The sequence below is a fragment of the Muscardinus avellanarius genome (genome assembly GCF_963383645.1).
Source record: "Muscardinus avellanarius genome assembly, chromosome: 12".
Classification (NCBI taxonomy): domain Eukaryota; kingdom Metazoa; phylum Chordata; class Mammalia; order Rodentia; family Gliridae; genus Muscardinus; species Muscardinus avellanarius.
In genome coordinates this window covers 68229189-68254927 of record NC_137798.1, presented here as the reverse complement: position 1 = coordinate 68254927, position 25739 = coordinate 68229189, and the positions used below count along the sequence as shown (strand labels likewise).

The 25739-nt window shown below is 43.1% G+C and overlaps 1 protein-coding gene across 1 annotated transcript in view; it reads right to left on the bottom strand.

Annotated features, from left to right (window-relative positions):
- Positions 1 to 25739, bottom strand: part of RHOJ (ras homolog family member J) — a gene marked incomplete at its 3' end in the record, with an annotated part of 96271 nt that overhangs the window by 20448 nt on the left and 50084 nt on the right. The window contains exon 2 of the mRNA XM_080707356.1: positions 4553 to 4611. Coding sequence (XP_080563482.1) covers positions 4553 to 4611 — 59 coding nt within the window. The remainder of the gene's footprint in view (positions 1 to 4552; positions 4612 to 25739) is intronic.

Sequence of the window (25739 nt, the reverse complement as noted above, 5' to 3'; positions counted from 1 at the left end):
TGGGATCTTGGGAAAGGAGCTAAGGTTCAATAGCTGCTGACAGTGCCCTTATGAACTGTCTTTGTCAAATGTTTGACTGAATCGAGCATGGGTGGGAGAGACTCAAGCAAGGGCTTTGCTCCAGCCGTGTTCCAGTCTGACTAGTACCTCCAAGTAGGGAAACAAGGTCAAAGAACTTTGTGCATGGCTGACTTTGAGAGTAGAAATAATGAGTTTCTGTCTCTTTACCTTTGGGAATGCATTTCTTTCTTGAGGTTGATTTTATACCACTATGACCTACAGTTAGATCAAGACAAAGATGAGAACCACTGCTAGTTCATCCATGTAATAAAATCTAATTATTCAAGCAAGATGGAGCTCTATAGCCAGATGCAGAGATTCATTTCCGTTGTTTTTGTAGTTGAGGGATTATCAATCTGTTTTGAGATCATTTCTCTTTCCTCATTAGTCATTGGCCAAATGAGTAATTTTGAATTAATTAGAAATGTTCCTTGGTCATGTGACCTCAGCAACATTTACTGGGAGATAACTAAGGAGGAGTGGATTATCCTACCTGGGACGGGGGATGGAGCTTTTGGGATAATGCTTCTCAATCAGATTTGTTACAAGGGCTTCTTGGCTGAATGGTAGGGCAACTGGAATCATTTTGGGTTACTGTTATGTTTTTACTCTACCCACCTAAACTGGGAAGCAATCCTTCAACCACTGAAGACTTTGAGAATAGTGGAATAATGTTTTTCCAAGTTTAGTGTGCATAAAAATTACCTAGGGTCTTTTTTTTTTTTTTTTGGTGTTGGGGATTGAACCCAGGGCCGTATATCTCCAATCTTCACCTATAGCCCTATTTTATTTTTTACTTTAAAACACGTTCTTGCTGTGCCGGGTGTGGTGGCGCACGCTTGTAATCTTAGCATTTGGGAGGTGGAGACTGGAGGATCGTGGTTAGTGAACAACCTCAGCTACTTAGGGAGGCTCTTTGCAACTCAGTGAGGCCCGGTTTCAAAAATAAAATGACTAAAAACTAGGGGTGTAGGTGTAGCTTGGAGGTACAATGCCCCTGGGTTCCATCCCTAGTACCACAAAAACAAAACAAAGTCTTACTAAGTTGCTGAGTCTGGTCTTGAACCTGTGATCCTTCTGTCTCAGTCTCCTAAGTACTGCGATTATAGGTATGTGCCACTGTGCCTGGCTCCACCTGGGATCTTAAAGTGAATTTTAAGATTTAGTGGGCTGGGAAGAGTCTGCATTTAGAGCATGTTCTGTGATGCTGGTGCTGCGGGGCCGTTATACTCCCAGCATAAAAAAGATAAAAATTAATTAAAATATAATATTTATATAATACTTTAAATAAACTATAAAATTGATTAATTTTTACCTTAAACAGGGTCTCACTAAGTTGCTGAGGGCCTCACTAAATTGTTGAGATTGCCTTGCACCTGAGATCCTCCTGTCTCAGCTTCCCAAATACTAAGATTTTAGGTGTGCACCACCGCACTTGGCAAACAGTGGTTCTCAGAGTCTGTTGTACAGCAGCAGCAGCAGCAGCAGCAACACCAGGAAACCTGTTAGAAACGGAGGCTCCACTTTGGATCTGTCCAGAGACTCTGAGGGTGCGGCCTTGTGTCTGGGTTTTACCCGGCCTACAGGTGATTATGCATGCTCAAGTTTGAAAGCCACTGTTCTAGAAAATGAATAATAGATTTTCCTTCAGTGTAACTACCGAAAGGTCTCCCTTGGGTCTTGTCTCACATCTTTTTGTTTAATTACTCCACTTCTTTCAGGCTTTCTCCAAATTATCTTTCTGAGTTCAGAATCACAGACTGTGAGGCCTAGAAGGAACTTGAGACCGCACTCTGATTCCTCTCTCCATGCTTTCTGCTGCCCTCTGACCCTTCTCTCTCTCTGGGCTTTCTAAATAACTGGTAGAGAGAGAGCATTAAGGTGAAAGTTAAATTGAAGGACTATCTAGAACTCCGACTATATAGTCAGCATGTACCACTGTGTCAAAGGTTTGGGTCATCTTGGTTGCTTTGATTCAGAGTATAAAGATTTTTTTTTTTTTTTTTTTACAGTGCTGGATAGCTTCCACTCTTTTTCCCCCCCAGTACTGGGGATGGAATCCAGGGGCATTCTACCTCTGAGCTATACCCCCAGCCCCATTTTTATTCTTTATTTTAAAACAGGGTCTCAGTAAGTAGCAGAGGGCAGCTTAGTAGCTGAGGCTGGCTTTGAATCTGCCGTCCTCCCATTTCAGCCTCCCAAGTATTGAGGTTATGAATGTGTGCGCCACCACGCCTGGCTAGCATCACACTAGTATTATTTTTAAAAAGTTTTCAAAAAGGATGGAGAAGTGAGAGAAAATAATTAAACTCTACTAGAGCTTTTAAATAATTTTGATGTATCTGAGATTCAATGGAGGCCTAGGGAGTTGGTTTTTGGGGGCTATTCATGCACAGAAGCAGGAATCGTCAAGGACTGCTATGAAAGAGGGGAGGATGGAATGGGCACCAGGGGAATGAAGAGCTTTTTAGAAGGCGAGGAAAGCACAAGTTTCAGAATCATGAAAGAAACCTTGAAATACAACTTTTCAAACTGGGTTATGTCAATCCATTTGAATATGAGAGAGGAGGATATATAACTATCTTTCGGGCTCTGAGTTCCTAATAAATGGGGACACTCCAATGGTTGTGTGTTTGTATTAGTTAGCAATTTCCATCTTCAAAGCAATGTCCCTCTATGGCTGAAAGGCCCTTGTTCCTTAGTTCAGAGGAACCAGTTTAATGGAAATGGGGAGGCATACTTTTTATGTGTCTTGCTACTGATAGAAGAGGTCATCACTTCTAATTCCATCTGCCCATGAGGGGAAATTAGGATGTTCCTAGGAGCCTTGACTCTGGTGTTATATTTTCCAGATTCCCTGCCCTAGCCTGTATCACATGAGCCTTTGATGTCCCACGTTTTATATAGTGATCCTTGCAAATGTGTACAGAAATCCTCAAAGAGATTCCATTTATTTATTTTCAAGTAGAGAGCTTTCAAGTTGAGCAAAATGACATGACTTTGGGTAATTGTGAAAAAAGATCTAGACAAGTGCACAACTAATAACAGTTACTAGGAAACTCATAGCGGGGGATAGTGTGGCCTAATGTTTACTCCAAAGAACTTAAGATGTATGAATTTGGACAGACTGAGCAACCCGCTGACTTTGACCTAAATAAATGACCCAAGACATATGGTAATAAGCTCTATCCAAGAAATTGGGCCACAGCCATCCACTGCTTATTGGCTTCCCCTCCTCCAGCCTGTGAACTTGTAACATTAGATACTCTTCATAGCACACATGAGCTGCGAGGAAAGCCGGGCATGGCGGCGTTTTCACCCAACTTGAACACATGCTTACTGAGCAAGTGTGGAGGGTTTTAGTCTCCACCTTACGTCATTGGTTGGCTGGGTTCTCCAGCTTGAGGGAAGATTTTGGACAGACTATTTCAAGAATCTTAAGAGAGTTTAGAGTCGACTCCCAGTTTTTCAGGAATTGACCTTCACGTTTGGAAAATATCCAGGATCCTGCCTCTTTTTCCAGCACTTAATCCATTGTCTCCCTCCTGTTCTCATCTCTCCCACCTATCTCTTTTTGGACCTTTCCACAGTTCATCAGGCAACCCAAATAAAGGATGAGCAAAGAAAATAGCAAGAAGAAAATTGTTAAAGTGAAATTTAATTTTCGATTTGTAAATCAACCCATTCATCCTGAATCTGGAATAGGTTTGGGTAGGAGCAAATTAAAAATCTTGTTCAAAGACACAGCTAATCCTAGTACTTGGAGGGCTGAGACAAAAGGAGCAAAGGTTCAAAGACAGCCTCGGCAACGTACTGCGAAAATCAGCAACCTAGGAAGACTGTTTCAAAACAAAAGCTAAAAAATGGCTGGAAGTGTAGCTCAGAGGTAGAATTTCCTGGGTTCATTCCCCAGTAAAACACACACACACACACACACACACACACACACACACACACACACACACACACACTTTCAAGTATGTTGTTTTGTTTATTTCTAGTTGTTTATGAATGAATAAGTCATTATTAATACCTTGGATAATATAATGGCATTTTTTTGTAGTTATAAATTTAAAAAATACTAAAAATGTGCTTGTTGTCATTTAGGTAGGTAATTAAAATGACCAGAATATCTGTGCTGTTAGTCCCCATATGCCTACCTATGCCTCAGAAAGCATTCTCCATAACAGGAGACAGGAGGAACTGTATCTGGTCTTTCTATGCCCAACACTGAGTTCACGCCAGAATCTCAATGGACCCTTGAAGAAAGGAAGATGGACGGAGGGTCTCTGCCAGGCTCTCAACCACCCCCACCCCAATCTCCTTGGCTACACTTGCCTGGGGCCAGGGAGATTCCCAGGCTAGAGGGAATGACCGTTCTTTGGGAAAATCTGAGCAGGCGCGTTGTGGTCATAGACCAATTAGTCACAGGCCAGATTTTCTCCTCTGTCTCCTTCCCTCAACCTGAATGAGTGAGACAATAAAAACGTACCTGTCCTGCGGTGTCGTATAGTCCGAGCAAGTGCTGCTTTCCTCCCACTGTCACAGTAACTAGGGGAAAAGAGAAGAAGAGAATCCATAAACACCGGCTTCAGTCAGGAGCCTTCACATTTCTCCATGCCAGCGTCTCCCTGGGCAGCAAGGAGAAGCAGATGCTTCACTTGTGTACATTCTAAACCAAGCTGACAGCATGATTTCCAAACGAAAGGCAACCTTGGGCCGCAGTGACAGCAGATGGTCAGTGCCAAGTCCAAATTTCCCCACTGAGATAAAATTACTAGTGCTACAAGGGCCTCTGTAAGCTGCCCATTGACTCTTACTAGGTTCCAGAATGCCAAGCCAGGGAAGGAAAAGGAAGCTGGGCCTCTCTCTCGTTAGAGTATTGTCTTTTTGTCTTTGATTTGAGGCACCTTGCAGATACAGAATTGTGTGAGCAACTTCTCTGTTATAAATTGCTTAGCATTTAGCTATCTTTGAAATGCCAACAAAACCCAGAAAACAAAAATATTAATCCACTTTCATATTTTGTAGTCTATAAAGCAAAGCAAATAAACAAGAAAGGCTTAACACTTTAAAACTTTTCTACCAAGCTGGCCGTGGTGGTGCATGTTTGTAATCCCGGCATTTGGGAGGCTGAGACAGGAGGATTGCAGTTTGAGGACAGCCTCAGCTACTTAGTGAAACCCTTTGCAATTCAGTGAGACCCCGTTTCAAAATGAAAAATAAAAAATAGGGTTGGGGGTATAGCTTGGAGGTAGAATGCCCCTGAGTTCCATCCCTAGTACTGCAAAAAAAAAAAAAGTTTTCTAATTAAGTATAATCTTGATTAGCAACACTAAAAACATGCACATGCTTTAGTTCAAATGATTCATTGTGATCTTGGAGCCTGGTTGCAGAAGGAGATGCATGGTTCCATTTCACATGCCTAAATTCAGGGCCTATGGAGAGTGAAAAGTATCCAGTGTGGTTCACCCAGCAGGCTCACTGCCTGGCTAGGCAATTGTGTCTAAAAGTGAGAAGTAATCCAGAGATACCAAACACGCCATATGTGTTTGAAGATGAAGCAAAGTCTCAACCTGAAACTCAATGGAGACTGAACAGATTGATGGCGGGAGTAATACAGTTTTCCTGTGAATGGGAAGAATAAATTTAAATCTCCAGAAAAACCAAGTCTCTTTGAAAACAGAAAATAAAACCTGAAAGCGTGAGTTTTCCTGAGTTTATTAAAAAAAAATAAATGTAAAGTGCAGTATAATAAAAAGTATAATATAGAGATGATTTTTGATTCTTCCTATCATTAGCTGTGCAGAAACTGAAAAATAAATATAATGGTAATCTTTTACAACCCTATCTCTAATCTATGCCAGCCAAATTCTCTGGTCTGTTGCTCAGAGTTGCTGATTTGGTGTTGATTTTTACTTTTATTTGTTTTCAGGCACCTGGGCTACATGTATATAAAACTTCTCTTCTCTTCTCTTCTCTTCTCTTCTCTTCTCTTCTCTTCTCTTCTCTTCTCTTCTCTTCTACTGGAGATGGAACCTAGGTCTTGTACATGCTAGGCAAGTGTTCTACCACTGAGCTACATCCCCAGCCCTGCAAAACCCTTTCTCTCTCCCTTCCTTCCTTCCTTCCTTCCTTCCTTCCTTCCTTCCTTCCTTCTTTCCTTCCTTCCTTCCTTCCTTCCTTCCTTCCTTCCTTCCTTCCTTCCTTCCTTCCTATTGTACCTAGGGGCATTCTACCTCTGAGCTATACCCCCATACACCCAGCCCCTATTTTACTTTTTTTAAAATTTCAACACAGGGTCTCACTAGGTTGCTGAGGGCCTTCTTAAATTTCTGAACCTGCCCTTGAACCTGGAATCTTCCTCTCTCAGCCCCCCAAGTACTGGGATTGCAGGTATCACGTCCTGCTCTGCAAAACTTTTTTTTTTTTTTTTTTTTTTTTGCGGGTCTGGGGATGGAACCCAGGGGCATTTGACCTCCGGGCTACACCCCCTGCCCTATTTTTTATTCTTTATTTTGAAACCGGGTCTCACTGAGTTGCAGAGGGCCTCACTAAGTAGCTGAGGCTGTCCGCGAACCGCGATCCTCCTGTCTCAGCCTCCCAAATGCTGGGATTACAAGCGTGCGCCACCACGCCCGGCTCATCTGCAAAACATTTCTTAATATAATTTTTTGAAAAGGATTTGTTTAAAGACATTGCCTGTTCAAACACTGGGAACAATTTTTCTGATTCACTAAGATCAACATATGTTCCACTTGGTAACTGGCTGCAGCCACCCAGGTGAGCTTTCAAATGCGTATTTTTAAGTACTGAACCCAGCTCCATTGGACCTGGTTACAGTGCTAACAGGGGAGGGCATTTAATCATTTTTATTCTGTCCATAATCAGGCGAGTAATGGAAGTGCTGGGGAGTCAATGTGGCCCGAGATCTTTGTCCTGTTGTATTATCTCTGTGTATATAGTGGCAGAAGAAAGCCCAGTCTTTTGTTCCTGAAATTTGCCTAAATGGTGTCTTTAATGACCATTTGACTTCCTAGTTCTGGAGCAGGAATGAAGGGAGGAAATCCAGCCGTCACAACATGGGATTTCCTGCTTCTAGTGAGCTGGGTACATGGAGTTTGGGGCAGCTGTTCCTGAGGTCCTTGGACTGTCCCATGCCGTGCAGGCTCAGGGCCATCTGTGAAGGGGCACTAGAGCCAGGCTGTCCTCACTGCCCCACTGTGCACTGCAAACATTCCTGAGCCATGGCTCTGATCTTTGTCCTGGGCCCCAAAGTGCTTGCTCAGATTTTCCATTTTCCAAAGAACAGTCATTCCCTCCAGCCTGCTCTTCCCCAGGCACCACCTGCCCTTCCTCCCTTGGGACCTTTGACTCCAGGAAATCTCCCTGGCCTCAGGCAAGTATAGCCAAGGAAGGTTAGGGTGGGGGTGGTTGAGAGCCTGGCAGAGACCCTCTGTTCATCCTTCTTTTCTTCAAGGGTCCATTAAGATTCTGGAGTGAACTCAGTGTTGGGCATAGAAAGACCAGGATGCTTTCTGGAGGAGATATCAGAGCTAAGTTCCAGAGGATGTCCAGAGTTACCCAGGGTGCACTGGTGGAGAAACCGATGTGGTTTGTGAGCTACCCAGCATGCACTGGGAGAGATGGTGTTGAAGAGGTGGATGGACAGGGTCAAGTTGCCCTGGATCACTAATTCATGTTTTCTCTGAAGGCTTAATTAAGCTATGAAAGTCCCCAATTCTTCCCTCCCTTCAAAAAAAGTGCAAGAGAAATAAATAATTTCCTTGGGTTAAGGCAACATGGCTTTGGGAGGGAGGGTACCCTTTATGGTGTGGAAGCCATTGTGCATTTCCAGCTGACTGTGTGGGGCTTTCTACTTTGTGTGTGGGCTCAGCTGGAGGAATCCTACAAAGAGGGCAGTGCTTGGGTCTTGTCCCTTGGCTCTTCCCACCCTTTCATTCTCCCATTATATTGGGAGGAAGGCAAATGGGTCACAGTTCATGCCAGAGGATGTCAAGGGCCTGTGGCATTGTGGGTTGAACCATTGTGACTCTGTGAGTCCTTATCTTGGACTGGTAGTGGATGCCGATTGCTTGCCAACCTGTGTCTCCATGAATCAGGAAAGGCTCCAGTCACATTGCACAGAAGGAAGCTGTGCCCATAAAATGCAAAACTGTGCCATAAAATGTGGTGTGTTTGCACTTTCAAGTCAGATAATTCTGCATTTGTATCCTGTCTTTGCTATTCACCACTTGTCACTTGAGCCATAACCTTGGAAAAGGCATCCAACATCCCCTGCCCATGGTTCCTTATCTGCTAAGCCTGGGGTCACATCACCTACCAGAGAGAGTGTTGTGGGGAGGAAGTGAACTGAGAACCTGCTCAGCTTTCAGCAGACGCTTATTGAACTCCTTCCTTCCTTCCTTCCTTCCTTCCTTCCTTCCTTCTCAAGCTTCTTAATTTTACTTATTTATTTTTATGTTGAAGCCATTTTAAAGTCAAGGGCCAGTTTGTCTTGCTTTCCACTGAATACCTCAGTGCAGGTTAACCAACACATGAGGTTACTTGTGGTGCTGAGGAATTAAACCCAGGGCATTCTACCTTTGAGCTATACCCCCAACCCTATTCCATTTTTTAATTTGAAGCAGGGTCCCACTAAGTTGTGGAGGGCATTACTAAATTGTTGAGGCTGGCCCCAAACCTGCGATCTTCCTGTCTCAGCCTCCCAAGTACTGGAATTATAGGTGTGCACTATCACACCTGGCATGGATAATGAGATTATTTTTTCTTGTGGTTCTGGGATAAAACCCAGAGGCTTTCTATCTTTGGGCTACACTCCCAGACCTATTTTCTATTTTATTTGGAAACAGGGTCTCACTAAGTTGCAGAGAGTCTCACTAAGTAGCTGAGGCTGGCTTCAAATCTGTGCAATCTTCCTGTCTCAGCCTCCCAAATACTGGGATTACAAGCCGTGCACCACAACATTGGGCCAGTAATGGGATTGTAATGTGATTTATTTGTCATTTTCTAGCCTATGTGGTAGCTATTTTGGTCCATCTCATATCTTCTCTGGCGAGGAAGCACCTTGAGGCCAGAACGTCCATCCCGTTACATTCCAAGTGACACAGTGCGGCTCTTGTCAGATGTAGAGCTGAGTGCGTGGCACAGAAGTGGAGCCCAGGGTGACTCAGTAGCAGAGTCCTTCAGGAAATGCACAATCACAACTGCCTGGCGCTCTCTGGTGGGACACTAACTGCTGGGAAGCAACGACAGCTGGGTGAAGCCGCTGTGTAGATGGTGGTCAGGCCACAGTCCCAGGTTACCTTCTATTCTGGGAGCTATTAGGGTTGTTTTCTGAGCTAAGAGAGATTTTCAAGAGAGTGGGTCAAATGACCTGCTAATAGCTCAGATGGCTCCCAGGAAAGTGTGAAAAGCCGCCAGTGACCTGTTAAGCATGCGAAGATGAAGGCCTGCTTGCTCAAAGCCATTACATTCTTTGCTTCCTCATGTTTCTTCCTTGAGTGAACTGAAGTGGTTAATTTTGCATGGCAGGACGAGGTCCTAATGAAGTCTAAGTTAGGGCTTTGCTCTCTTGAGGATCCTTTAGCTTCACCTAGGGAGAAAATATTCCAGGCAGGACCTTCCCTAAGCGTTTCAGTTGTCTTGCATAACTGTGTGTCATGTGCAAATTGGATGAGAACCTGTTCGTTAATCCCTGTAAGGCAACCTCCAACCATCAACCCAGCCCATCAACGGCACTAGGAACCCGGTTCAAAGCCTCACTCTTGTTAGGAGGGGCTGTCTTGGCTGCCAAGAGCTGTATTTTGAAGTCAGAATGATGAAGATATGATGAATCCAAAGAGAACACTAATGTGGAAATGCCAGGTCAGTTGGGGAGTCCCCAGCTCCCCTCAGTTTCTAGCCCATAGCCAGCTATCTGTATCACTTCTGTCGAGGGTACCGTTTGGAGAGAGGGGGCAGGCCTACCTGACTGTGTGGTATATGTAATACCACAAAAGTGCTGGTTTGGAGGAAGAAACACCAGGTTTCGAATATAGCAAGAAATAGAATCTTAGGGAATTTAAAAGCATCATGCTAATTCAAAATGAGCACCTGTTGAAGATTTATTTATTAATAAGTGAGTCAGGAAGATGGAAAATCTTGTCTAAAAGAGCACTTTGAAAAACTAGGTATTTATGGATACATAAAAAGCAGTATTGGAATAATATGACTGGGTTCAATAGAAAACTGGTTATATAGAAAAGATAACCTGTGATATTCTCTTTTCTTACTAAATAACATCTTTTCCCAATGAGATACTCAGGCTAACATGTAACCTCACACAGTTCAAGGTTTTAGTGAATAGCAGAATGAGGCAAAGTTACCTTCCCTTAGACAGTCCTATGAGGTGGGAATGTGTTAAACACGCCTCGCCGGACATGGAAGAGCATTTTGCTTCTTGTGGCTTTACATCCAACTTTCAGATAATTTTTTCATAATGTCTGAATTCAAGTTGGTGCTTTGCTACTTGTTTGGTGAGACAATGGGCAATCGGTCAGTGGATTTGTGTCCCCCTGAAGGTAAATGAATCATGTTTACTTTAAGGGGCATAAAAGCTGTTCAAAAGGCAGGACAATCATCACAACAGGTGGTCTCTACCTGGGGGGGCGGCCGTAAGAACTGGGGAATGTAAATGAATATTCACGCTGGCTGGAGATCTTTAGCAGCGTCCACTGTCCACTGAGCCTTTCCCGTCTGAACTCACCCTCCTCCCCACCCTCCTTCCTTTCTTGTGTTCTGGAAGATCTTGGTTGCTAATGATGTTGAACTTTTTTTCATGTATTTATTGGCCATTTCTGGGACAGCGACCTATCTAGTTCCTGTGTCCACTCAGAGAGGCTGCTTGGGCCTGAGTGCCACCTGTTCTAAGCCTCACAAGTGTGTGTGTACATTTTGTTATGGGACATGCTTTGAAGCACCAGGAATGAAGTTCTCCCCAAATCTAAATAAGCTAGAAAGAAGTTGGTACAAAGTTAGAAACATACACCGCGTTTCCCCAACTGTGTTGAATTCATCCTTCCCACACATCCCTCCTCTAAACCCTGCTTGAACCACTTCTCACTCATCAAAACCAGCATGCCCCAGCCAGCTGTGTTCTTGCAAGGGTTTCTCTCCTTACCTGAGCAGCAGGCAGTGTGTGTGTGTGTGAACTAAAGTTTGCTCAAGGAAGTCTCTTATTTACTGGGCTGGCATGAGGTCCTGTTTCCACAGAATGAAGGCAGAGGGAGAAAACCCAACAGGCTTCCCGAGAACCCATCCAATATTCTGAGCTAAGGGCTTCCTTTTCTTGAGAGAGCCCCATCTGAATAGGGTGGCAGATAATGGCTATTCATCCTTAAGCCCTTGTTGCCTTCTTTTCCCTTTTAGATATGTCTGTTGTGACCAGTGATTTGGCTTGTAGTTGTAACATTTCCTTTTCTTTAATTTTTTTTATTGGTGCAATATAGCCATACATCTGAATGGAGTACAAGATGCTAGAGGCATACATGCACACAACCCTTCCCCAGTTCCCACCCCCTTCTCTCCCCCTCCTTCTCATGTTTGGCTTAGTGATTGACTTTGATATGTTTGTGAATGTACATCATGTACGTTAGAGAATCTCTCTCTTCCTCCCTCCAGTTAGGTCACCTTATTTGCTCATCTATGGTTTCTCCTTTTTTATCTAGAGTTCCTCCTGTGACCCTTTTGCTTTCTAGCTTCTACATATAAGGAAGAGTGTCCAACTTCTTATTTTTTGTGACTGACTAATCTCACTTAGCATAATGTTCTACAGTTCCATCCATTTCCCTGTGAATAGTGGAAATTTTTTTTTTTTGGTGGTATTGGGGGTGGAACCCAGAGGCTTTCTACCTCTGGGCTATACTCCCAGACCTGTTTTATATTTTATTTGGAAACAGGGTCTCACTAAGTTGCTGAGAGCCTCACTAAGTAGCTGAGGCTGGCTTCAAACCTGTGCAATCCTCCTGTCTCAGTCTCCCAAGCGCGGGGATTACAAGCGTGCGCCACCATGCCTGGCAGAATTTTGTTCTTCCTCATGGTTGAGTAAAATTCCATTTTGTGCATATCCCATAGTCTTGTAATCCGTCTGTTGTTGGACATCTTGGCTGGTCCCATAGTTTGGTAGTGGTGAATTGTGTGGCTATGCACATACACATGCGTTAGTTTGGTAGTCAACCTTCCTGGATTTTAAAGAGAAAGAACAAATGGGAGCCCCGGGCTCACTGTGAGCAAGCTGTGGGACCTTGCGCAAGCTGCAGCTTCCCCAAGTTTTGGTTTTTTATTGGCCATTTGAGATTTGTTTGAGGAACAAAAGAGATCGCGAATGTGAAGATTTTGCACACTAAGGCTTATACAAGTGTAAGGTGGTATCGCCGGGCAAATGGCTTCTGAATTCACAATACTGGGAGCAGAGCTTCTTGGAAAGAGTTAACCTCGGTTCTGGGTGTGGGTGGGTGTTCAGGAAAGGTCTGTCCTTATCAGTAGTTGTTCTGTGATGGAAGAAGAGGGGGGCAGAAGGAGGAGGAGTGGGAAGAAGGATTTGCTCTGTTCAATATTCCTGCAATTGACTGGAGATGAGGCCAGACCAAAGAAAGAGCCACAAATGCAAGACTGCCACATCCAGAAACCTCAGTCATGTTCAGCCCCAACCTTACTTCTTCAGCCTTTACTTGGTCTCTGCATCCTGCCAGTTCTATCTGCCAAGTGTCTTTACAATTTGTCTTCTCTTTACCATGCATGAAGCTGTCCTCATTCAGTCCCCTGCCTTATCAGTTGGAAAAGGCTCCTAACCTGTATCCCATTCTCTAGGCTCCATCTTCTGGGCTTCTTTCTCCTCCATGCCACCAAAGGCAATGCAAGACAAAGATGAACACCTTCTAAGAGCACCCAGGTCCTTGTAATCTGGCGCCTGATTTACCTTTCCAGTTCTCTTTTACTTTTTACCCTCCCATAATCCAAACTTCCTGCAGCCTATTATACCCAGGACATCTTTGCTTAAATTGCTCCCTTTGGAAGTTTTGGAATACTTTCCCTCTACTTGTCAGCCTAGGAAACCTACTTCCATAATCCTAGATGCTTTCTAAGTATTTTATATCTATTTCTGTGCATGCTTCCTTTCCCACTGGGTAACAAAGAGGCTATGTGTTATTTATTTTTATGTCCCAAGATGGGCATGTAGCTCCATAAATATCAGATGAGGGGCTGAAATGTGTGTTCAGCTTCAACCCAATTAAGCCTGGGGTGGCAGCACATGCCTGTAATCCCAGTATGTCGCAGACTAAGATAGGAGGATCGCAGGTTGGAGTACAGCCTCAGCAATGCAGCAAGACTCTCAACAAGCTGGTGAGACCCTGTTTCAAGATGACAAATAAAAAGGGCTGGCGTGTAGCTTGGAGGTAGAATCATTGAATTCAATAACCATCAGCACATGCACATGTATACACACACACACACACACACACACACACACACCCCAAAATATCCAAGCAACAAAACAAAATAAAACAAAAACTTCAACCAAATAGAAGATTTCCTTTGAGGCACCTGTTTTCTTTAGGTAAGTCTTTGGCATCTCCCAAAAGGTCACTGTGAGCTTTTCTGGATACTAAACGAACAGGCGAGGTCACCAGCCAGACATCTTGAGCTAGAGTTGGCCCATCTGCTGTGAGGTGACACCACGCCACGTGGCTGTGCTGGGGCATCTGTGCTATGGTGGCCTCTGCTCTTCTAGTCAGCTACCAGCTCTGAGGCCGCCAGGCTCCCGGCCAGAGGAGCAGGACCGCTGCCTCTGGTCCTGATTCCATAGTAGCCCAGCCAGCCTGGGATTAACCGCAGAGGCCAAGAGAGTTGTAATCTAAGACTTTGGGAAGAAGCAGCCAGGTTGTGGGTGAAATCTGTAAGTCAGGGCCGTGTCCCACAGACTGTAGTGTGCTTTTTGAAAGATCTCCTTTACAAAGAGATTTTTTGGTAAGATTTTTATAAGATCTCCAGTGTAGAGAGATTACTTAGAAACTCTTGCTTTCTCCTTTAATCATATTCATACATTTCCAGGAAATCACAGTAATTGTCATTGAGGCATGGTGGAGAAAATACCTGATTTAGAGGCAGAAACTTTTCATGTTAGCCTTGACTTTGATTCACTGATATAAATATTTTGTATGTCACCAGGGGGCGCTAGTTAAAACACAGCTTCCTGGTTTTACGCTCACCCCTAAGATTCTGAGGAAATAGGTCTGGGGGGCTCAGCAGTCTTCATTTCTATTAAATTCTCCAGGTGAGTGATTCAGACCTGTTTCTCGGTTCTCTCATGCTTAAGATGAGAAGCACAATATGGATATTGTGGAATATATTGTCCACTTTAGAGAGAGTATATGAGTATCACAGGAGATAAGATATGGGGAAAAACTTAAAGTGTGCAAGATACACAGAAGCATGTTTTTTAAAATCATATCTGCCACACAAAACAAGGACAAGGTAGCCCACGTGTTGTTTGGCTTTCTTGCCCCCTGGAGGACAGCACCTCCTCTCCTTGTCCAGAAACAGTCACCGAGAAATCCAAACCCAGGTGATGATAAAGCGGAACAGTACATTCCTGTGAAGAACTTTCAAAGAATTATTAGGCTCATAAAAAATTCTATCAAGTACCGGCTATAACTACCTGGAAAATATGGTGGAAAATATCCTTTTCACAATAACAGCAAAAACCATAAAGTGTTTTGGAATGTACAAAACCTTTATGGGAAAACAAGCATCACACTTTGCTGAGATACAATAAAAGAAGTGATCTGGTTTGAGAAGCTCTATTGGAAAGATGTCAGACCTCCCCAATTTAATCAGTTTAAAGTAATTACAATTGGATTTTTCAATTAGAAACATAACAAAGTGATTATAGTGGTTATATGAAAAATTAAAGAACCTAATAATTAAAATGAGAATAATATAAGTTAATACATATTATATGATGTAACATGTTATTATATATTATATAATCATACTAATTAAAGCAATATTGAATTAATGAAAGCAGCATAAAAATTAATGAAACAGAATAATCCCTAGCCTATACAGGTAACATTTTTTTTTTTTTTTTTTTGGTGGTACTGGGGTTTCTGGAAACCCTTCTACCTCCGGGTTACACTCCCAGACCTATTTTATATTTTTATTTGGAAACAGGGTCTCTTAAGCTAGCACAGCTGGCTTCGAAACTGTGCAATCCTCCTGTCTCCGCCTCCCAAGGGTGCACCACCATGCCTGGCTTATAGGTAACATTTTAGGATCTGATAAGTGGCATTTCAAATCAGTAGAAAAAGAGGAAGTAATAAATATATGGTATTTAGATAGTTGGTTACTATTTGGAAATAAAAGAGGATGTTGAAAATATAAAAGAAGAAATCCATAAAGAAAAAAGACTGGCATATCTGACTTTCAAAAAATAAAGGTATATGTTCTAGAAAAAATGGTCACATTATGAGGGTCAAAAAAGGTTATTATCTTTGATACCTAAACATACTTTCTAATCAACAATGACTACCTCAAAAGAAAATAAGGAAAGAATATAGACATTTTACAAAAACAAATGTAAAGAGTCAATGAATATTGGAGCAAAGGGTTACAGAGTTACAAATTAAGCAAAGATGCTGTTATGATTTGTTATAGAATCTCCTGAAAAAGCTCATGTATTGATGTTTAGAGTTGATCTTGAGGGTCTTAAGCTCATCAGTGGATGAGGTAATGGACTTAGTGGGTGTGGCTGAAGATGTAGGGTTGTGGCCTTGGGGACTGCTTGTGGTTTTGAATCCCCTTTCTTGCTTCTTAGTTCTCTCTTGCTCTGGCCTTTGTGATTTAAGAGCAGAGCCCTGGCCCTTTCTCTGCCTCCTACCACTATGCTCTGAGCTGTGCTTGGTCTGACATAGGCGGAATGCCTAAAATCTCCAGAACTGTGAGGAAGTAAATCTTCCTTCTTCTAATATGGTGGCTAGTTGTTTTGGATTACAGCAGTAATCAGTTACAATCTTTGGTCAATTACCATCTTTGGTCAGTTACATCTTTGGTCAATTACACTGGCAATATTAAAGAGTGGGGAGCTGGGCGTGGTGGTGCACGCTTGTAATCCCAGCACTTGGGAGGCTGAGATGGGAAGATCATGGTTCGCGGACAGCCTCAGCTACTTGGTGAGGCCATCTGGAACTCAGTGAGACCCTGTTTCAAAATCAAGAATAAAAAATAGGGCTGGGGGTATAGCTCACAGGTAGAATACCCCTGGTTCTATCCCTAGTACCACAAAAAAAGTGGGGTACTTAGCATTGAGTGCATGAAGATAGAGGCCTTTGTAGACTGTTGGAGGAATTCTGAATTTCCTTGGGTTTTCTGAAACACCATTTGGTAATAGAAATTAAAAACCTAAACATGACATTTTTTTTCACCCTTGACTCAGCAATCTTTTCTGCCCTGTATTGCAAGGAATAATCATACAAGGGCACAATAACATTCCAAGTAAAAATATTAATCACCAATGCATTTTTAATGGCTAAAGTTGGAAGCAGCCTAATATTCAATAATAAGGGATGGGTCCTGGGCCATTACAAAGCACCTTCACAATAGAACCTTTTTTTTTTTTTTTTTTTTTTTTGTACTGAGTGTGGAACCCGGGGCTTTCTACCTCTGGGCTATACTCTCAGACCTATTTGTATACTTTATTTGGAAACAGGGTCTCACTAAGTTGCTGAGAGCCTCACTAAGTAGCTGAGGCTGGCTTTGAACCTGTGCGATCCTCCTGTCTCAGCCTCCCAAGTGCTGGGATTACAAGCATGTGCTACCACACCTGGCTCACAAGGGAACCTTTTAAAGAATGAGGAATGTGGTAAAATATTGAGAATATAAGGTCTAGATAGAAAGGAAAATATTCTACATTGCATATTTGCAATATGTAGAAAACTATGTTCTCATTCTTTGTTACTATGAACATGTAAAATGATCAGAAAAAAATTTGGATGTTCAAGAATTGTGACTATTATCCTGCCACTATTATTGTTATATATATAGACTGAGCTAAATGTCATCTGAGCTGCCTCTTATCCCTTAAATTCTGTTATTTTGCTGAGCTTCACTCCCTGAAGCTTTTGTGTTAGGCTTGTGCAGATTTATTCTAGGCTGTAGGACCATGCTTGTGTTTTTATGAGGAGAATGTGTGATAAATTGGTCTGCTGCACTGGAAGCTTATCAACTGCCTGTTGCAAACCAACCCATCCTTTTCAGAGAATTATTATGAACCACTAATGTTTTACCTATACTTGTTTTGAAAGGTACCCAGGAAATAATGTGCATTTGAGAATGCTGGAATCTAGCAAGATATATCAGTTGCAAACCAAAAGAAGTATATGAGCTGTATAGACAACAGCAGTAAATTGGTTTCGGATATAGCCCTTTATTGACAAAGTCTAGGCAGAGTGAGATAAACTAGTCAAGTGAATATTTAGAGTGTGTGTTTCTGTTTTCAATAACTTCTTTTCCCAAGTGTTACAAGATAATTTGGAGAACATTCAATGACTTTTCTGTTTCCTACTTTGGTGTGCAGTTGTTACCCTAAGATTATATTTACTCATCAGCTTTGTTGTTATTCAGGGTCCTGAAATTTTATGTCTTTGTGGGCTTTTTCTTTATTTAACTTATCTTCATCTAATATCTTCAACTAGAATAGAGGTTTTTTTTTTTCCAGGTAATAAGTAAGAGGTTTTTTTCAAGTAAAAATAAGATAACCTTATTCTTTACTCCTTAATATATAATTGTGATCAAAGTATATATATCTATTTCTAGATAAAGATCTATCTATATGTGATTATTTGAAACAAAACAATGCTTGCATCCTTGCTGCAATAAATATCTTTTGCTTGTATCTTTATTATTAAGTATATGCTTTGAGTTTGTATAAGGTAGCACCTACCAATTTTGGTTCTCAGTCACCTATTTTTCCTAATTGTTTTCCCTCAAACCATCTAAAAAAGAACATGGAATCTTAGGGGTGTCTATCAGCAGCATCGCTAGCCGGTCCTATTAAGAAAGATCCAAAGCCAGTAGGGGATGCCCTGAATGTTGTCTACCTTTAGAGCTTATGGTGTGTGTTGACTCTAGAAGCCAGGAAGATGCCAGGTGCCAGGCTTGAAACTGGGGTCACTGGAGTTGATGGATTAGTGATCTGAGGCTGTGGATTGATATTCTCGGTTTTCCTGATGTTTTTCTCTCAGGTTATAGGTAAGCCATGATTAGTCTGCATTTAAAGAGATTTAATAAATATAACTCCAATATAAATGGGGAACCATGTGTATAGTCCTAGGGTGGTTTTGTGCTTAGGACAACACAGTCGCAACAGCCCAAAGTGCTTGTAAACCATTCCAATCTTTCCTGAATGACAGACACCAAAGTTTTTCTCTAGAAGCTTCGCCTCTACCCTCTGTTCCTCAAGAGCCCACCTGTAAATGTTCTCATCTTCTTTCTGGCAGCACAGGAAAGCCTAAGGCTTACCTGGAGCTCTTATTCTTTCCTTTTGGGCTTTGGGAGAGAGGAGGGCTGAGTGGCCCAGGGTCTTTTCTTTCCTCAGCAGAAAGAGGGGAACATATGGAGAAGGGAAAGATGATTTAACGCCCTCTTGGCTCTGACATATACAGGTGTTTTCTGCCCCAATCAAGTGGTCATTTACATTACTCTCATTACTAACCCCACATCTCTCTCTTGGAGCCCACACGGTATTAGGTGCATTGCCAAGGCCAGCATGGGTGGCTGGGACTGCAAGCTCTGCTAGACCAGGTCAAAGGCCAAAGGGTAGAAAAAGGAGTTAGAGATCAGATAATGGGACTTGGTCGGGGCAAATGTTGAACTCTGTGAACGAGGGGTCAGGACTTTGCATGTGCAGAGGGGGTGGGGCCGTTGCTCTACCCTGTGCTTGTGAAGTGTGACACTCAGAGCCTGCTATGGCAGTGAAACTAGTGAAGGGTGGTGTTCAGTGGCTGCTGGTAATTATGAAGAAATGACAATTTTGTGAAAAAATCAAGGAGAAAACACTTCAAATTTGCTAGATGGAGTTAGGGTGGGGGAAGACGATGAAGAGAAAGGAGGGAGTGGATTATTCTAACTCAATCTTTGGAAGCCTGGGGGTCTCACTCCAGGGCAATTCCTGCTCTAGGGCAGGTTCAAGGAGCTGATTCAAGCTGTATACTTAAGCTCTCTGCACCTTACTTAGATTCTGTGATAAATCCATTATTGTCCTGAACTGACCTGGTCACCTAGAGAGCTCTCTGACATGTGGAATTTTTGTATGTCTCTGAATCTCCAACTTTGACACTTCAGTTAGGGAATCCCTGTTATGGTTAGATAACAGCTCTTCAATCCCCCGAAGAGCTCATGTATTAATGTTCAGAGTTGATATAATTAAGTCATGAAGATTATAATTCCCTCAGTGGAAAAGTCCATTGTAATGGATTTAGTGGGTGGTAACCTAGGCAGGTGGGATGTGGTTGAAAGAAGTAAGTCCCTGGAGGTTGGCTATAGGGACTATGCTTGGGTTTCTTGATTGCTTTCTTAGCTTTTGGCCTCCATGACATAAGAGCGGAGTCTTGTGTTCTTCCTCTCCTCTCTTTCTGCTTCCTGCTGCCATTCCCTGATTTCCACAGACCCAGCCTGACATGGACTGAAACCTCTAAATCTCTAGAACTGTGAGCAAATAAATCCTCCTTCCTCTAAGTTGTGTGGTCAGTTGTTTTGGATTACAGGAGTTAGAATGTTGACTGAGACAATGCCATACCAATGTAGGAGCATTCTTAAACTCATTGAAGCTGGCTGTGGCAGGGGAGCTCTCAGGGATGTTGAGGACTGAGCAGAGAGAGAACAATAAACTCTTCTTCTTTTCTGAGTGGACTCATATGCCAATGAACCCTGCCCTCCAAGAAGAAACTGGTCAAGATTAGATGAAAGATGTTATGAAGGAGTGAAGGTTGGTATCATCATGAAGGCCGCAGGTGCATACCCGGTACCTTCACTGTAGCTCAGGCACCTCTACCTGTGAAGCTTGTTTCTTTCTCCTCCAATCACTGATTTCTTTGTGTGTGTGTGTGTGTGTGTGTGTGTGTGTGTGTGTGTGTGTGTAGCACTGGGGATTGAATCCAGGGGCATTTTACCTTTGAGCTACACCTCCAGCACTTTTTATGTTTTGTTTTAAAACAGGGTCTCACTAAGTTGCTAAAAGTCTTGCTATGTTGCTGAGACGTTCCTTGAACCTATGATATTCTTGTCTCAGCCTCCCAAGCACTGGGATTATAGGCATACTCCACTATACCTGGCTTCAATCACTGATTTCTAATGAAGGCTATATGGTAGGACTGTGATAAAACTGGGTGGTCTTGTACAGAAACTCTTACCTAGAAGGCTAATGGCTAGCAGAGTATTGGGACCACTCCAGGGATTCAACAAATGGGTAACAAATATGAGAGTGTTTTTAGTTATACAGTTTGTTAGGCTATAACTGATGTCAGTTTCCAGTTGGCATATAGCACCGGGAGTAAGTGATACAGGGCTTGCACTATAGAAGCATGACGTGGATCAATGAAGAATCAAGGTGGGAAGATGATTTGAAGAGGCCTTGGCCACCCAAGATGCAAAGTATCCTTCCCCTCACAGTGTAGGACACTTTCTTGGTGAAGTCAAGGCAAGAGCCACTTGAGATTCCAAGAGATGTGGCTCCAAATCAGAGGTAGGTAAGTTAGTGCTTGCAGTGGTAGCCCTTCAGTTGAGCATGAGGTAGGGCAGAGAGCAAGCCTGGAGACCTTGTCATCCCTTTCTGCCATCAAAAGGTACATTTGAGCCAGGTGGGATAGTGCACGCCTATGATTCCAGTACTGGAGAGGCTCAGACAGGAGAATCACAGCTTGGAGGCCAGCCTCAGAAACTTAGACCCTATTTCAAAATAAAAATAAAAAGCTTGGAGGTAGAATGTCACTGGATTCTATCCCCAGTACATCCCTCCCCCGAAGTGGTGCATTTGAACTAGAAGCATGCTGTGGTGTGTTGGGGTGGCGTAAGGTGAGGAGGTGACCTGGGAGATGATAGGTGTTCCTATCATTTGCATATCTTTGCCCTTGCTTCTAACCTGAGAATCACTCCAATGACAAGTGATCTCATCCTTCTTCAACTACGGCCTCTTCCATCCCCTCAGATACACACAAGAGCAGGAAGGATGGTCCTCAGAGGAAACACAGACTGGATGCAGTGAAGGACTCAGTCTTCCTTGCCCCCTCTCTGGTCTTCAGAACTTAAGGCAGTGGGGACAGAACCCCAGTGTGAGGCCCGTGACGAGCTGCAGGGGTCTGCTGGGTTGGGGCCTCCCTAGAGGGTTGCTGATTTCCCCTCTGGGGATTTGAAGCATGGAAGGGACTTTGGCCAAAAAGAGATGAAAGAGATATAATTATAAACAAGTAATCACAGGGCTTGGAATGTTTCGCTCCCGTGGGTCATTGCTGAGGGCACGCTGGTCTCAGACTTTGAGAGCAGGAGGAGAGGGAGGGAGGGAGGGAGCTATGAAGGCAAAGGGAGCTGCAGAAAGGGCTGCTGTGCTAGAGGCTTCTTGCAGATTTCAGTGGATTGTACCCCTGCAGCTTGGAGGCCCATACAAACTCAGCACAGTTTCTTTTACATGGGAACTTCTGAGTGTCTTTCTCAAATTCTATGACCTAATTTTTAAAAATGTGTTTCTGAGTTGAGTGTGGTGGTACATACCTGTAACCCTAGTCCTTGGGAGGCTGGACAGGAGGATATCAGTTTTGAGGCTAAGCTTCAGCAACTTAGTGAGATCCTGTTTCAAAAGAAAAAATGTTGTGGGTAGAGCTTGGAGATAGAATGCTCCTGAATTCAAGCCTTAGTATCGTGAAAAAAAAAAAGCCAAAACAAAAATGTGCTTCCGCATCCATGGCAGTATCTACTCTGGCTTTGTGTCCGTCTGTATCCATCTTTATGTCCACCACAAAGGCTATGTGTCCATGTATCTGCCATGAGGACTGGGTGGCTGTGGCTCTGGGGGCAGCTGGTTTTGTCAAGGAATTTATCTTCTCTCCTCTCTGGGAAGATTTCCCTTATCCTGTTTTGTCCTCTCCGGCCTTGGTAATTGGTATCCTCTCTTCTTCTTTGCCCTTATCAAAATCCACGCTGTTTTCTGGTTCCCCACACACCAAGGTACTCTATAAATGGCTAATGATGACTGGATTGTGTGCTCCGTACAGGCAAGCACAAGCCTCCAGGGCCCAGTGTGGCATCTTGAGAGTATTTAATCAGTGGGAGGTAGTGAATGAACAGGTAGCCTGACGCCCCCAGGGGTGTCCACCTGGAGATGAAGCACAGCAACTGGGGAGCCTGAGCCGGGATCTCAGGATTGTCTGGGGATGCGAGGGCGGCGTGGAGCCTTGCCGTGTTCCCATACTTAGGAATCACAGTGGAGGGAGCTGGTGACACTTTCAGGTGTGGATGCTGGAGACAGAGGCAAACTGGCCAGTTCTAGAAAACAAGGAAGGCCATGGAGCCATGGCTTGGGCACACTCCAAAACAGACAGTGATGGAGTGTTGGGCAAGCTCCCAGTAATGGCAGCCTGGGCTGCTCTGTCCCGTCTCGTGGAACATACAGCTGTCATTGAAGTTGTCAAGTTCAGGGCATTGGGTGGGGGAGGGGAGCAGCTCAAGCCCTTGACCCCTGAACTTCAAAAGGCTCCGCCTCACTCTAATCCCCAGCTGCTTGTTGCACTGTGGGGAATACTGCTTGGGCCATAGCAAATCTGTCTCCAAATCTCTCTCCAGCTAAGAAGCAGAAAGAAAAACAGTGGCCATCTGCTAATTATGTTCCAGATTTAGAAAACATTAGTGAGTATAAATGACCATTATCTCTATCTCTTAAGACAAATTCAATCTGTGGTTTTCTTTCAGGCGTGCGTGTGCACGTGTGTGTGTGTGTGTGTGTGTGTGTGTGTGTGTGTGTGTATGTGAGTGTATGTGTATGACTTGAACCAAGGGGGATTCTACCTTTGAGTTATACCCCAAGCCCAATTTCATTTTTTATTTTAAAACAGTGTCTCACTAATTTGCTGGGGCTGGCCTTAAACCTACAATCCTCCTATTTTAGCCTCCCAAATTCTGGGGTTTTAAGGATACAGTACCATGCTCAACTTCAAACATTTTTTTAAACTATCACATTGGTTGACACTTCAGCTCTCAGTAGGATTTTCTGTTTTAGACCATGATCTCAGATCAAGTCTTCTGGCACACCATGAGCTATGGCATTTGTAGCTATTTGTTTTCTGCATATGAGTTCAGAAACAGTAAGAAGGGAGTAGCCTTACAAATCAATAAGTGCTGACCTGCCTAAAAATAGAACTGGCTGGAAGAATGCAGAGGAAGGCAAGAAAGAATACAAGAAAATAAAAGGATAAAAAAAACCCCTGAAGAAATGACTTAAAATATTATCTAAACCTACACATGCTCTTGAAATGTTTAGGAAAGCATACTTTTAGTAGATATGTGAATTATGAAGTGGCCCATGCAGGCAAATGAGAGCCTGGTCCTCAGAATTAATAGCAAACATGTGTCTATTGAGGGACCCTTTGCATAACATGACCCTGGACTCTGGAGGACATCCACCTTGAGGATGATAGAGGACTTGACTTTTATACAATTAATCTATTTAAAAATTTCTGAAGCGAATAGGAAAGCTGGAAAATTGTATAAAAATGACGCCAAATCTTTTTTCAAAAAGTTATGGAGAATTTCCTAATTTCTCGGTTAAATAGTATCTCATCTTCATGTTCCTGTTCTTAAGAGACGTCTCACTCCATCTTCCTGGTTCTGTTTTGCGGCTGCTGCATTTTTGGGCAGGTGTGGAGGGGTGCAGGGAGGAGGTTAGGAGTAGGTAGGAGCGGGAGGGGATGGGTGTGGAGGATTTGAGGGACAACAGAAGGGGTGGAGGATTCCAGGCAGGAAGAATGATCACGCTTTTATCTCAGTGAATGCTAGAAGGCTGCTGACTAGGAAGCTGATGATTTTTTTGGGGGTGGGGGGTGGTTGAAATCAGCATTTGGAAATTTTCTTGGGCTACTTTTCCAGGGTGGAAACTGTTTTGTATCCACTGTTTTGTCTTTGTGTTGAACTCTTTGAATTCATGAGCTGGTTTGAGTCTATGGCATTGTATAATGGTGATGGTTCTTTGATATGATTTTAACCACTTCCTAAATTCGTACTACAGATACCTAATTATTTAATGTCACTGTGGCTGGTAGGTTAATAGTCTCAAGGATGTCTATTTCCTAAGTCCCAGAACCTTAAATAGAGCAAATAGAACTTGGCTGGTGTGATGAAGGATTCTGAATGGGAGAGCTTATCCTGGGTTACCTAGTGGGCTCCATATAAGGGGAGCAAGGAAGCAGGAGAGGCAAGAGAAAGGGATATCAGAGCAGAAGCAAAGGTTGAGAGCTATGAAGGGGCCATGAGCCAAGGAAAGCAGGCAGCCTCCAGAAACTGGCAAAGGCCAGCATCCTCCCCAGGGATGCTTTCTGCAGGCACCTTGGTTTTAGTCTAGTGAGACATTTTGAGCTTCTGACCTTCTGAATGAGGAGATAATAAATATGTGGTCATTGGTCACAGTGGCATTAGGAAACGAGCACGGTGACTTTCTGTTGTAAAATACATCCTAGCTGAAATAAGTGTTAGGAAATCGATGATGTTTAGGGAGAGAGGACAGCCTTTATCTTGACTTAGTGCTTCCAAGTGAAGGGCATCGCCTGTGCCCGAGATAGTAGACAGGATGATCTATGGGTAAATGGGCAGCAATTGGGCAAGCATTGCTCAGCCCTTCCCTTCTTTTGTCTGCAGAAAGCCTGCTGAAGTTTAGAGCTAATGAGCCTCTCCCCTGCTCCCCCCGCCATCTGTCGGCCTTTGTTTCCCAATGCTGTTCATGATAGATCAGGAAGCCCCCTACCACCCATGTGCCCAAGCTCACTCTGATTTTTTCTGTTTGATTCTTCTTTCTTTCAAACAAGGAAAAGAGATATCATTTATTAAATTGCCTGAAACACAACCCAGCACCTAGATATTTTTTCTCTTTTCTTAGAATAAGTTATATTTTTCATTATTTAATTTATTTACTAGGTCTCAGTTCCAGAGAGTATATAAGGCAGGTTATTAGAATATTAAAATAAGCAATAAAGAATGGAAGGTGTTTACCTAATTATTTAATGTCACTGTAGCTGGTAGGCTAATGGTCTCAAGGATGTCTATGTCCTAATTCTCAGAACCTTATATAGAGCAAATAGAAGGCAGGGTTGAGTAGGCGAAGCTGGAGGTTAGAATGCATAGTGTGCAACTTGGCAGTCTGTTCTGGTGCTGATGGGGTGGGGCTTTTTGAGCTTCTTAATTAGTCAAAGCAAAGAGAGAAGCCTAATTGGCAAATGATTTATAGAATCATTATGAGTCAAAATCTCATGATTTATGAAATATGGTAGCGAAAACCAAGTAGATTCTAATGAAAAATTTAACCATTCCTAGAACAGAGACTGTGAAAAGCTCTTAGACTTTTTATAAAGAGAACAGTTATGCAA